At 38.3% G+C, this 13,496-nt stretch overlaps 1 protein-coding gene across 3 annotated transcripts in view; it reads left to right on the top strand.

Moving 5' to 3' along the window:
• Positions 1-13,496, top strand: part of B3GAT2 (beta-1,3-glucuronyltransferase 2) — a 133,081-nt gene that overhangs the window by 33,934 nt on the left and 85,651 nt on the right. For all 3 annotated transcript variants that reach the window (XR_006356304.1, XR_006356303.1, XM_044001351.1), the window contains exon 2: positions 8,605-8,749. Coding sequence is in view for 1 of the 3 variants with exons in the window: in XM_044001351.1 (XP_043857286.1) it covers positions 8,605-8,749 (145 nt within the window). In the remaining 2 variants the exon portion in view is untranslated. The remainder of the gene's footprint in view (positions 1-8,604; positions 8,750-13,496) is intronic.

Genomic DNA, 13,496 nt, shown 5'->3' with positions numbered 1-13,496 from the left:
CCCTAACACTGAATTGTAAGGAAGGTGCAAACATGCGTTGGTAACGGAAGTTTCCTCATCCAGAAGTCCCCTATACCAATGAAATCCAAAGGTCCTGTCCCTATCTCTTACCTAAAGATAAACCAAGACAATTGCTATGTGCAAGAAGAAGAAAGCATATCTAAGACTAAAATATTGTTTTTCAATTGTAATGAGTGCGCTCTGAACTAACCCTTGCAGAACAAGGCCAAAGGCTTCTGGGTTCTTGGATTACCTTAAAGGCTTTGGTGATGTCTTTGATACTGTTAGCTTGAGCTCTACCAGTTGTGTGCCTCATTATTAGGTACTAGTTTACCCTTTAATCACTTAACATCAAATAGTTTTAGAAAAGAATATTTCAAAGACCTAGGAAGAACAAAAGCACAAACATTTCCCTCCAATACCCAGGGGGCCCATACTCTCCTATCCTACCTTAGTTTCTGGAGAGAGTGGGCTCAGACCTAGCACACAGTTTCTACATACTTGGTCCCACCAGATGCAACACTGCCATCAAATGAGTTCTTGAAATTAGTCCTGAAGGTCACTTGCTGCTCAGTACATCAGTGCTAAGCTGGCTACAAAACCTGAATTGTGGAACCCTGGCATTCCCACTTGCTCTCTTGCTCTCTCAGTACTTATCAGATTGGAGTTTCCAGTCTTTTCACCTAAAATGGGAAAGAACAAATAGTTATGCAAAATTGGCAAGGCAAAAGGATGGAGGCCTGTTTTAATGGGACCATCTATTGATCTCAAGGGGGAGAAGGCCTAAGGCTCTAGAGTCAGGAGGACTTGAGTTCAAATCCAGCCTCAGACCTTGTGAATCTGGGCAAGTCACTTAATGCTAATTGCCTAAAAAAAAAAAAACCAAAACCCAGAAAACAATGGAAAGACTCTTCAGCAGAAGTTGGAGTGGTACCAAGCTGGAGGAAGGTTACAAAGGGAGAATGATTGTATATAGAAGAGTCTGACTAATTTTCATAGTAAACACACACCCAGACAAACAGGATTTAGATCTGAAAAGAGCCTTCCAGATCTAATCTAACTTCCTTATTTTCTAGACAAGGAAACTGAGGCTAGAGAGGAAATTGACTTGCTTAATTAATGTTAAACCAGATAATTAGTACCTGAGGAAGAAACCAGACCTTCTCACTCATTGTTTATTGTTTGTTTTTTTTATTATTATGATTATTATCATTGGCAAAATAAGGTGGCCAAAGTCTTTTACAAGTGATTTTTTAAAACCGTTGCTGAATTAAATAATTGGCTGATGGCCCTCAAAATTGCTATGCCATGGAAATACTGAATTGCCTGAATCTGAGCAGCCAAGCTGCATCCATGGAGATATAGTGAAATCAGACACAGAAAGCAACATGTAGAATGAACAACGGTGAGAAAAGGGAAAAGCTACTTTGAAGGAAATGTCAGGCAGATTGCATAACGAAAGGAAAAAGATAGCAAATGTAATGTTAGTTGTCTGTTCTATAACAAATTTATGGCCAGTGTTAAAACATACAAGCCTCATTTATTTGCTAGATAGAGATACATCAAGGATGCTTATGGGCAGGAGATGCAAAGAAAAAGACCCTGGCCTTAGATTGTAGAGAATTTATTCCTACCTGTAGCTAAGTGGACCTCTAACTGGACTGCCTGCATCAATTTTTGCAATGCTCTTTCTTCACTAATGTTCTCGGCCCTGCTAATTTGCACATCTGGAGAACTGTATTAGTTCAGAGTATCACATATAAGAGAGACACTGACCAACTAGAGACCATGACATTTAAGGAATGGCTTAAGGAACTCTGGTTGTTTAGCCTAGGGAAGAGGAAATTCGTGGGAACATGGGATTTGCCTTCAGATATTAAAAGGGCTATCTCACTGAAGGAATAGCCTTATTTGCTTAGCTACCTAAGAGAACTAGGAGCAATGAGGAGAAACCAAAGAAAGGCATATTTTAGCTCCCTGGAAGGAGCTACTTCCTAAGGATTAGGGCTAGCGAATGGGTTCTTCATCACTGGAAATCTTGAAGGATAAGTTGAACATAATTACTTGTCAGAGTTGTACCGGAAATTCTCGTTCTTTTCCAACATATCCTCGTTGGCCTCTCTGGTTCTTCAAAGAATTCAAGTTAGTGCCAGGTCTTCTGTTGTCTTCCATTTTACAGAGCAAATCAATGAATGGAGTAATAAAGAGTCAGAGATGACTGAAATGAATCGACAGCAACAACCTTGAAAGAAAGATAGTTATTGTTGCTGTTGTTCATTTGTTATGGTTGCATCCAACTCTTTGTGACCCTATTGGAGTTTTTTCTTGGCAAAGATACTGGAGTGGTTTGTCATTTCCTTCTCCAGTTCCTTTTATAGATGAGGAAATGGAGGCAAACAGGGTTAAGTAACTTGCCCAGGGTCACAGCTTGTAAATTTCCAAGGACAGATTTGAACTCATGAAGATGAGTCTTCCTGACTCCCAGCCTGATACTCTATCCACTAAGTTGCCTCATACATAGTAATAGATTTCTCATAAGAAATTATATGATATGACTTTTTCCCACAGAGAGCTTAAAGTGCTTTGCAAACTTTAAGGTTAGATAATGATGATCATTTCATTTTTTCCCCTCTTTCATCCCAAACACATTCCGACAGTTATGTAAATGTAGTCTTATGAGACCTTTAAGTAAATGAAGTGACTGTGATCCACTGTGCTCCAAAAGCTCAATGGAGGCCAGAAGAACATAAGCTGAAATGATTTTAAGGATGGGGTTATACACAAGAAAGAAGCAAGAGTTGCTAAGGATCAACAGACACTAGAGAAAAGAAAGGTCATGTAGCCTCCTTCTCTGAACATTTTAAGGGTAGGCATAAATTCCCACCTTCCCTGGGCTGACCTAAATGATGTTTAGCCTGGAGGAGTGTCCGTCTGTTACTAGATAACCTTTATGTCTTTTCCAGGCCAGTGAACCTATGGAATGAATACTGGCAATGAGTTACATAGCTGGTTATTTTCTATCTTTTCACACTGCATGTAGTTTGTGGATTTGTTCAGAGCTGGAGGGAGCAGAAAAAAAGTAAAAGGAAGGAGGAACGACTTGGTCAGATTGAAATATTGGGTGACAGGACCATCGATTTGGAAAAGGAAGTGACATGGAAATGGAAGGGACTTGTCAGCTCAAGGTCAAGGTCACACAGGTGACCTCCTAGCAGGAGGGTTGGAATTTGAATCCATATCCTCTAACTGGAAATCCTGAAATCTTTCTAGTATCCCCTGTTGCCTTAGTGGAAAGAGAAGGGAGGCCAGACATGCAGACAATGTAAGGGAACTTAAAGGCTATTTGTTAAAAAAAAAAAAAGTAGTCCCCTCCTTTCTAACTGGAATTTGATTTCCAAATCTTGAATTTCGCTATTTAGGTTGTATGAGGTGTAAAATGTGGTACTTTTCCAGGAACTGCTGCTTCACATTAAGACAGAGTAACTAGACTTTAAGTGCCTAGGAGCATATTCATTCAGTGAAAGTGTTTTTATAGTTAATGGTAAGAGTGAGTTCCATTTTTCCCCCCTTCACTCTAGAGAAAGTGGCTGTCAAGGAATTCCTTAAAGAGCATAGATTGAGTGAAAAGGACACAGAACAAAGGATATATCACTAGGGTGAAATGAAGAGGCTCTGTAAATAGCTTCACTATTTTCCTTTGAAACGTCTGGCAAGCTCTCTCTAGAACAGAGAATGCATGGGCCGGTGTTACGTGCTTATGAATGTGATTGGGAATTCAACATTGAGTCCTGGAAAACAAACAAAAATGTATTTTCCCCCTAAGGGTATCTGGAGCTCTTTCAATTTTGAAAGTGTAATGTGACAAATCATGATTTCTTTTAACATAGTGAGGGGAAAAAAATGGATCTTCCTAGTTTACCTCTAGCTAACAGACACCAGCTCCCACTTTCTTTCTTCATCCAAAAGAAAAGTAAAACTAGGACACATGTAAGACTTAAAATAGTACTATCTGTAGGAGATTTTGAAAGGTATATTTTGAACCCTGTCTTTTCTAGTATGAAACAACACATAATGGGTTCCAATTCTAGTGGGTGTCCATCTTTAAATTGATAGAATAGGTAACATTTGTTTTTAAGGCATATTCTGCCTGCTTTTCCTTCTATGTTTGAGTCAATTAGTATGGATTGAAATCCTGGAATCTCTGTATTCTTTCAAGGGTAAGCTCAAGCCCCACCTTCAGAATGAAGACTTTTCCTTATCCTTCTAACCACCAAGGCTCCTCCCCAAATTATCTTCCAATTATTTTTTATATATAACTTAAGTTCTTTGAAAATGGGGACTGTTTCACTTTTCTTCACATAATAGGTACTTAATAAATACTTACTGATTTATTGCATACCTTCTAAATAATAGCTTTAAGTGCTTTACAAATATGATCTCATTTTATCTTCATGACAACCCATTTTACAGATGAGAAAACTGAGGCACAGAGGTTAAGTGATTTGCCCAGGGTCACACAGCTAAGATGTGTCTTAAGCTGGTCTTCCTGACTATTAAATCCAGCACCCTCTTCATTGCACCACCTATCTGTTTCTAGGTGCAGAGGATCATTCTCTGGCCCTGGGAGGATACAAAAAATTATAAGAAATGGTGCTTGCCCTCAAAGAGTTTACAATCTAATTATAAAGATTAACTAGAGAAGCTGTTTTCTTGGAATTTTGAAGTTGGTGGTGGGGGGAGCATTTTGGGGGCAGGAAAATGGAAATTTGAGAAGAAACTGAAATATATGCAATCCTTGAGGGTTAAGTGACTTGCCCAGGGTCACACAGCTAGTAAGTGTCAAGTGTCTGAGGCTGGATTTGAACTCACGTCCTCTTGAATTCAGGGCCAGTGCTTTAACCACTGCACCATTTAGCTGCCCCCATCTTTTTCTTTTCTTTTTTTTTTTAAAGCATCTTTTACAAATTTGAAGTCAATTTGTTAGTCTAGGATGGCATTAAATAAAAATAGATGTAAATTGCTTTGTTCATAAAATTCTAATGTTATATTTAGAACTTAAAGAGACTTGCCCTCTCCCCAACACACACACACACACACACACACACACACACACACACTATACAAAACTGATTTTTGTTTTGTTTTTCCAGGGCATTCACATCCCTTGAAAGTAAAAGACATAAATACAAGAGAGGTTAAACAGCATACAAGAGTTAAACATCTATCCTAGACAACAATATAAGGAGGAGTACACAGCAATTGCCAGTTAAGTAGTAGAGACAGTAAGTGCTGTGTGTTCAGAGAAGGGAAAATTCACTAGTAAAACCTCCATTCCTCTGAATGACTGAGAAATGGGGACTTCTTGCTGTGGGTTAACCATTTTAGAACAGCTTTGGTATCTCTCTCTTGTTTGTTGGGTTTTTTTTAATGTTTTGTTGATGTTTTCTGTTTTTTATATCCCTGTCACTTCTTAATACCTCCCCTTTTCCCAAAAAGTTATTTAAAACTTTCAGTAATACCTACAGCCTTGCTTTAGTGACACCAACTGAATGCAGGTCAATCTAAGAAGCATTTATTAAGCACCTGCTATGTGCTAGGCATTGTGCTGGGGAGGAGTTCAGGGATGAGGGAGTGGGGATGAGAGAAGACACCCTTCACAAAGACAGGGAAGTGCGGGAGAGAGTGTTGTGTCTGGAAAGAATAAAGTAGGTTGGTTTGGCTGTAGCAAAGGCTGTGTGCGGAGGATCAATAGGAAAGAAAGAAATCTACATCTCTTTCATCACTGACAGTCTTATACTGTTTCAGGATTGCAATTCTGAACATCAGTGATTATTACATGGTTTTGTGGATGCAGAAGTTATAGGAGAATGGGTCAAATCACTAATAACAACAATAATATTGGTATAACTAGCATTTCTACTTTGTGCCCAGATACTGTGCCTCTTACAAATATGATCTCATTTGATCCTTACAACAACCATGAGAGATAGGTGCTTTTATTATCCATATTTTATGATTGAGAACTGAAGCAGACAGAGGTTAAATGACTTGCTCAGGGTCATAGAACCAGAAGTGTCTACTGAGCTCAAATCATAGTAATGACAATAATAATATTTATGTAGAGCTTTAAGGTTTGCAAAGTGCTTTACATATGTTACCTCATTTGATCCTCACAACCACACTGTAAAGTAGATGCTGTTCTTAGTTTCATTTTACGGATGAAGAAACTGAGGCAGAGAGAGGTTAAATGATTTGCCTAAGTTCCTACAACTAGTAAGTGTTTGAGGTCTGATTTGAACTAAGGCCTGCCTGACTTGAGGTCTCATGCTCTATCCAATCTTCCACCTGTTGTTCAGTCATTTCAGACATGTCTGACTCTTATTTGGAGTTTTCTTGGCAAAGATACTGGAGTGTCTACAACTCATTTTACAGATGAGGAAACTGAGGCAAACAGGATGTTTAAGTGACTGTCCCAGGGTGACACAGCTAGTAAGAATCTGAGGCCATATTTGAACTCATGAATATGAGTCTTTCTAATTCCAAACTCGGTGTTTTTATTCACTGTGCCACCTAGGTGCCCATTCTGCCACCTAGCTGACATATTAGTACTCAGGACAGTTTATTTTTTTAAAATAAAAACCAATACCTAATATCAACATCCTTTCTTGTGACAGATCTCTCTTGATAGATAAGCAACAAAACCACCAATTAATCAATTAATCAATGAGTTTTTACTCAATGAGATTTTTTCTGTATTACTTACACACACACACACACACACACACACACACACACACACACACATTTATATATACTTACTATCGTGAGTGCCCCCCTAGCCTTCTGGTCCTGATGCTATTAGGAAGGCATGGGGATTTTGAGACATTGACCACTTGTCAGAAATTATGTGTAGGAGATGATCTCTGATGTCCCTTCTAACTCAGAGACTGTCATTTAAATATCTAAAATGTTGCCTCTCTGTGGGTCTAATATCATATATTTCCAGAGGGCTAAAAGTGGAGAATGAGAAACCAATTATCAAGATTTTTATAGAAATGGAATTCTATTGTGCTGTAAGAAACGATGAGTAGGTGGAGTTCAGAGAAACCTGGAAGGACTTGCATGAACTGATGATAAGTGAGATGAGCAGAACCAGAAGAACATTATACACAGTATCAACACTATATGTAGACCAACTGTGATAGATTAGATCCTTCTCACCAATCCAACGGAACAAGAATGTTCCAAAGGACTCATGATGGAAAAGGCTCTCCAAATCCAGGGGGGGAAAAAAAAGGAACTGGGGGATATGGATGCTGATTGGACCATACTATTTCTTTTGTTTTTGATGCTGTTGGTTTTCTGATTTCAGGTTTTTCCTTTGTGCTCTGATCCTTCTCATATAACATGACTAATGCAGAAATATGTTTAATGTTATTATGTATATTTAACCTATATCAGATTGCCTGCTGTCTAGGGGAGGGGGGGAGGAAGGGGAGGGAGGGAGAAAAATTTGAAATTTGAAATCTTATATAAACAAATCTTGAAAACTATTTCTACATGTAACTGGAAAATAATAAAATACTTTTATTTAAACAAACAAACAAAAAAAGATTTTTATAGAACAGATTCTTCCTCATGTATAGGCCAGACTTGATGACTTCTGAGTTGCCTTCCAAGGCTGAGATTCTGTGATTCAAACCTTGGGGTCCCAAAGATTACTTAGTGCCCTTCCAGACCAGAAGGTAATAACATATACTGTCATCATTGTTTAAACCTTATCAGACACTTGTGAATCTGCATTACTATAAGAAAGGGAAATTTTAGTTACAACAAATAAGGTTTTAGATTTTAGGTAATTGTTTTGTTTTGTTTTTCTTTAACAAGACCTATGATTTCATTGATAAAGGGAATTCCCAATGAAATTCTGCCAGTACAGATGGATGCCTTTTCTGCAATTTACAGTCTTTAAAAAAAAATAACGAATTTATTTATTTTTGCATATATAGTCTATCCCCCCCTACTCAATCTCACTTTCCCCCTCATTGAACCCAAACCAGAAAAATTCCTACTTTGGGCTGCTCAAAAATGTATGATCCTCTGCATTTTAATGCAACTTTAAGTCTTACAATTGCCTGGGGGGACTAAGGTTAAGTGCATTGCCCAGGGTTACATAGAGTCTGAGGCTGGGCTTTAACCTAGATCTTGCAAATATGCCACAGTGCCTATCTCCAGGTGGGGAGTGACATGGGGAAGTTGAATGTAAAGTTGTATTATTAAAAATGAAAGCAGAAAATGGAGAGTCTGATATTCATTAGTGATTTTTTAAAAATATTGACACTCACTTTATGACTTTCAGGACTAGAGTCTCCAAACAAATATATTAAAAAAAATTTTGTACTCGGTTGTTAGCATAAAGCCTTCAAATAATTTTACAGTAATATGGCAATCCAGAATTCAGCAGATGGGTCAGAGATCTTTCCATCCTTAGAAATATCCAGATTTGGTCTCTAAGGATGGAAATAAAAGACTACTTCCACACTCCCCTTCTGAAGTCCATTTTCTAAAATATTTACATCAGAACTTTTTTTTCCCTTCTCATAGATGCGTACAACAAGGAAGGTCTCTGTCTGGCCAGTGGGCCTTGTCGGTGGCCGGCGCTATGAACGCCCTTTGGTGGAAAACGGCAAAGTCGTGGGCTGGTACACGGGCTGGAGAGCTGATAGGCCATTTGCTATAGACATGGCAGGTAAGTGGGCACCAGTGGCATCTTTTTTTTTTTCCCATCATGAATCGTGTTCTGCTTTGTTGTGTTTAGAAACCCACCATGCAAACAAGAAATAAAACTCTAAAAAGTCCATTGGAATCCATACGCCCCTGAAATTACGTTTCACCATTTTGACCTAATGAAATATTTAACAAACCATTGAATGTAGCCGGTTAGGAAAAATAGCAGTTTGTTATGCAAGTGGAAAATGCTTATGTCATGTGTTTCACTATCATTGAAACCTCTTGGGTGGAGAGTAGGTTGACTGAGAAATGAAAATTAACAATGTGCACACTGATTAGTCTCTAGTATGTATAAGACTTTTAAAAAATAGAGTAATATGTTTCTTTTTTAAAAAGTAGTTGCTAGCGGGGCAGCTAGGTGACGCAGTAGAGAAAGCACCGGCCCTGGAGTCAGGAGTACCTGAGTTCAAATCCAGCCTCAGACACTTAACACTTACTAGCTGTGTGACCCTGGGCAAGTCACTTAACCCCAATTGCCTCACTAAAAAAAAGTAGTTGCTAAAATAACATAAAATTAGATTATAAGTCTTTTGTTTGTTTACTTTTCTGCATGCAGTCTTTTCTGTTTGCATTCTGTAATGCAGCCCTAGCAAGTGGAATAGGGCCTTTGGTAGGCCACATGTCCAAAGATGCTGCTTTATCACAAAATGACTCATTTTCTGCGGGATATATAAAATGATGACAGTGATAACTGTGGCAGGATATACTTTGAAACACAAGGCATAGTGGAAAAATCATTGACATCTACAACCCAGTAGATGAAGGCAGAAAAGCTTCAAAATTGATGTCATCAATCTTCAACCGTAAAGCATAGTTCTGTCTCTCTGTCAGTCTATGCTTGGTCAGTCTTTTGTATGTACATCTCAACTGCAAGACAGAATCCCCAGTGCTCAGAATCCTAATGTGGCAACAACTGTTTTCCTAACAGGAGAAGGATTGCAGGAATTACTTGACTTTCAAAGTGGAGTTACTCTTATTGGTGTCCTGGTAATGAAGGTTCAGTGGTACATCATGGGAAGACTGAAGGAACTAGTGTCAAGAACCCTGTTACCCTTTCCTGACAAGCTATTGCCTAGAACAGTTGTCCTCACTATTTATCCACTTAGCAGGATATTGTATCTAGAGGTGATGAGGGCTTGTATTGGGGAAAGGTGGGAAGGGTCGGAGAAGTAGCTTTTTGAGGGGAGAGAAAGGAACATGTATTAGAGAAGGCTTATCTATCATTCATTCAACAGATAGTTATTATTTACTATATGCTCAATCTAATGTAAGCTTCTTGTGGGCAGGAGCTACCTTGTGTTTGTCTATACATGATTTTACTGTATAACCTATATCAGATTGCTTGCTGTCCTGGGGGGGAGAGAAGGGAGAGAGGGAGGGAGAAAAATTTAGAACTAAAAATCTTACAAAAATTAATGCTGAAAACTATCTTTACATGTAACTGGAAAAAATAAAATACTATTTTTTAAAAAGGCAACAGTAGTACCATAGGTAAATTAGGAGAGAAAGGAATAGTCTACCTTTCAGATCTTTGGAAAGGAAAACAGTTTATGACCAAACAAGAGACAGGGAATATTATAATGGATGGATTTTGATTACATTAAATTAAAAAAGTTTTGTACAAACAGAAGCAATGCATCCAAAATTAGAAGGGAGGCAGAAAGCTGGGAAACAATTTTTATGGCCAGTACTTCTGATAAAGGCCTCATTTCTAAAATATATAGGGAACTAAATCAAATTTATAAGAATCCAAGTCATTCTCCAATTGAGAAGTGCTCAAAGGATATGAACAGGCAGTTTTCTGATGAAGAAACCAAAGCTATCTATTCCCATATGAAAAAATGCTCTAAATCTCTAATGATTAGAGAGATGCAAATTAAAACAACTCTGAGGTACCACCTGATACCTATCAGATTGGCTAAAATTACAAAAAAAAGGAAAATAATAAATGTTGGAGAAGCTGTGGAAAAATTGGAACACTAATGCATTGTTGGTGGAGCTGTGAACTGATCCAACCATTCTGGAGAGCAATTTGGAATTATGCCCAAAGGGCTATAAAGCTGTACATACCCTTTGACCCAGCAATACCACTTTGGGGTCTTTGTCCCAAAGAGATCATGGAAAGGGGAAAAGGACCCACATGTACAAAAATATTTATAGCTGGTCTTTATATGGTGGCAAGGAATTGGAAGTTGAGGGGATGCCCATCAATTGGGGAATGGCTGGACAAGTTGTGGTATATGAATGTAATGGAATACTATTGTGCTGTAAGAAACGATGATCAGGAGGAGTTCAGAGAAACCTGGAGGATCTTGCGTGGGCTGATGAGTGAAATGAGCAGAACCAGAAGAACATTGTACACAGTATCATCAACATTGAGTGTTGATCTACTGTGATGGACTATATTCTTCTCACCAATGCAATGGCACAGAAGAGTCTCATGATAGAAGAGGATCTCCAAATCCAGGGAAAAAAATTAAAATGGTGGAGTATAGATGCTGAATGAACCATACTACTTCTTTTGGTTTTGGTGCTGTTGTTTTTCTATTTTGAGGTTTTTCATCATTGCTCTGATTTTTCTCTCATAACAAGACTAATGCAGAAATATGTTTAATATTATTATATGTGTGTGTATATATAGATATAGATATAGATATAGATATAGATATAGATATAGATATACATATACATATACATATACATATACATATAACCTATATCAGATTGCTTGCTGTCTAGGGGAGGGGGAAGGGAGGGGAGGGAGGGAGAAAAATCTGAAATTGGAAAGCTTGTATAAACAAAAGTTGAGAACTATCTTTACACGTAACAGGAAAAAAAATAAAATACTTTAGTAAAAAAAAAAAAAAGCAACAATAGTTTAGTGGCTAGAGTGCTAGGTCAGAGTCAGGAAGGCCTGGGTTAAAATCCAGCCTCAGACACTTGCTATTGTGGTAAAATAATGGAATTTGGCAGACACCCAGGGGTCGACTTGATTGACTTAGTAGTGTTTGAATTGAATGTGAATGAGAATTTGAATTTGAATCAGTGACATCATCACTGCTTCAGAGGTAGCTTTGGACCTTAAGGTCCCTCATTATTTTCTGAACCTCAGTATTATGATGAGCCACCTAATTAACTCTCCCCATATTAAATTTGGCCCCTATACTATATTTGTCACCTTGGGTAAGTCAATTTTTTGCCTCCTTTTCCTCGGTTGTAAAATGAGAATAATAATAGGGCCTACTTCTCAGGGTTGTTGTGAGCCTCCAATGAGATGATATTTGTAAAGTGATTAGCACAGTGCCTGCCACATAGTAGGCTCTACATAAATGCCAGTTATTATTGTTAATAATAACAATAAAACAGTTAATAATAATAATTTACTCCCTTCTACATACACTACAATATAGCTTCACTAGCCTCCTTCCTGTTCCTTGAACATGACATTCCATCTCTTGACTTTACACTGTATACTCTGACCTCTTACCAAAGTCTCTTAGCTCCCCTGGCTTCCTTCAAAACTCAGTTCAATCCCCACTTCCTTCAGTTGTTCTTCCTCAGTTTCTGCTCTGTCCCCCATCCCCTTTCATCCCTGGCACCTTCTTTCTGAGATTACCTTCCATGTATTTGTACATGCCTATTTATGTCTTGTCTCCACCATTAGAATGTGAGCTTGAGAGTAGTATGTTCTTGCCTTTCTTTACATCTTTATAGCTTTGCACCGTGCCTGGCACATAGTGAGTGCTTAATATATGCTTATTGATGGACTGAAACATTGATAAAGGGCCTGAAGGCAGTCCTGGACCTTATAACTGTTCCTTTATTTATATGGCTGTGAAATCACTGCATTGGTTTGTAAATGCTTTTTTGATTCAGGCATATGCCCAGTGACATAAAGCAGTTATATACTCTCATGTGAAGCAACCTAGACCAATATTTTAATTTGGTTTGAAATGCAGAGCAATTATGTGGGCCTGTCAGATTTTGAACCTTGTCACTTCTATAGAATGAAATTTGTAATATCATCTGATGGAAGTCTGAATTCAGAACTTGTGGTGAAAGGATGTTTTGAATTACATGAAGTATCTGTGTTTATCTCCTTTAAAAAATTCATTTTCCTCTTGGGTGAGCTATCTTTCATGTTTTATTTAGAGGGTGAGGCAACCTGTCCTACAGGCCTTTTCCAATGCATCCTCCTGCTATGGCAATGACCCTTAGTTCTTGAGGGCTGTGTCAGTGGGTCCCAAACTCCAACTGACCTTCCTAAACCAGAAAGGGGTCAACTGCAGGCTTGGCAATGAACTTGCGCGTCTATTGTCCAGCCTAGATAAATTCTAAAAGGGTCATCATAATAAGGGGCAGCTAGGTGGCTCAGTGGATAAAGCACCCACCCTGGATTCAGGAAGACCTGAGTTCAAATCTGGCCTCAGACACTTGACACTTACTAGCTGTGTGACCCTGGGCAAGTCACTTAACCCTCATTGCCCTGCCAAAAAGAAGAAAAAAGAGTCATAATAAAATTGGCCACCAAGTAATCAATACTTTTTGAACATGAGTAACTCTAGAAATAATATACTAAAATGAGAAAGAGATATTTTAGGATGATAGGATTGTAAATTTAGAGCTTAAAGGGATGTTAGAAGTAATATAGTCCAATCTCATTTTATAGAGGTTCACAGGGGTTAAGTGACTTGCCCAAGGTCATT

Source organism: Dromiciops gliroides, chromosome 4 (assembly GCF_019393635.1).
Source record: "Dromiciops gliroides isolate mDroGli1 chromosome 4, mDroGli1.pri, whole genome shotgun sequence".
NCBI classification, from domain to species: Eukaryota; Metazoa; Chordata; class Mammalia; order Microbiotheria; family Microbiotheriidae; genus Dromiciops; species Dromiciops gliroides.
The sequence above is the reverse complement of the archived record's forward strand: the minus strand, read 5'-3'. Positions and strand labels throughout refer to the sequence as shown.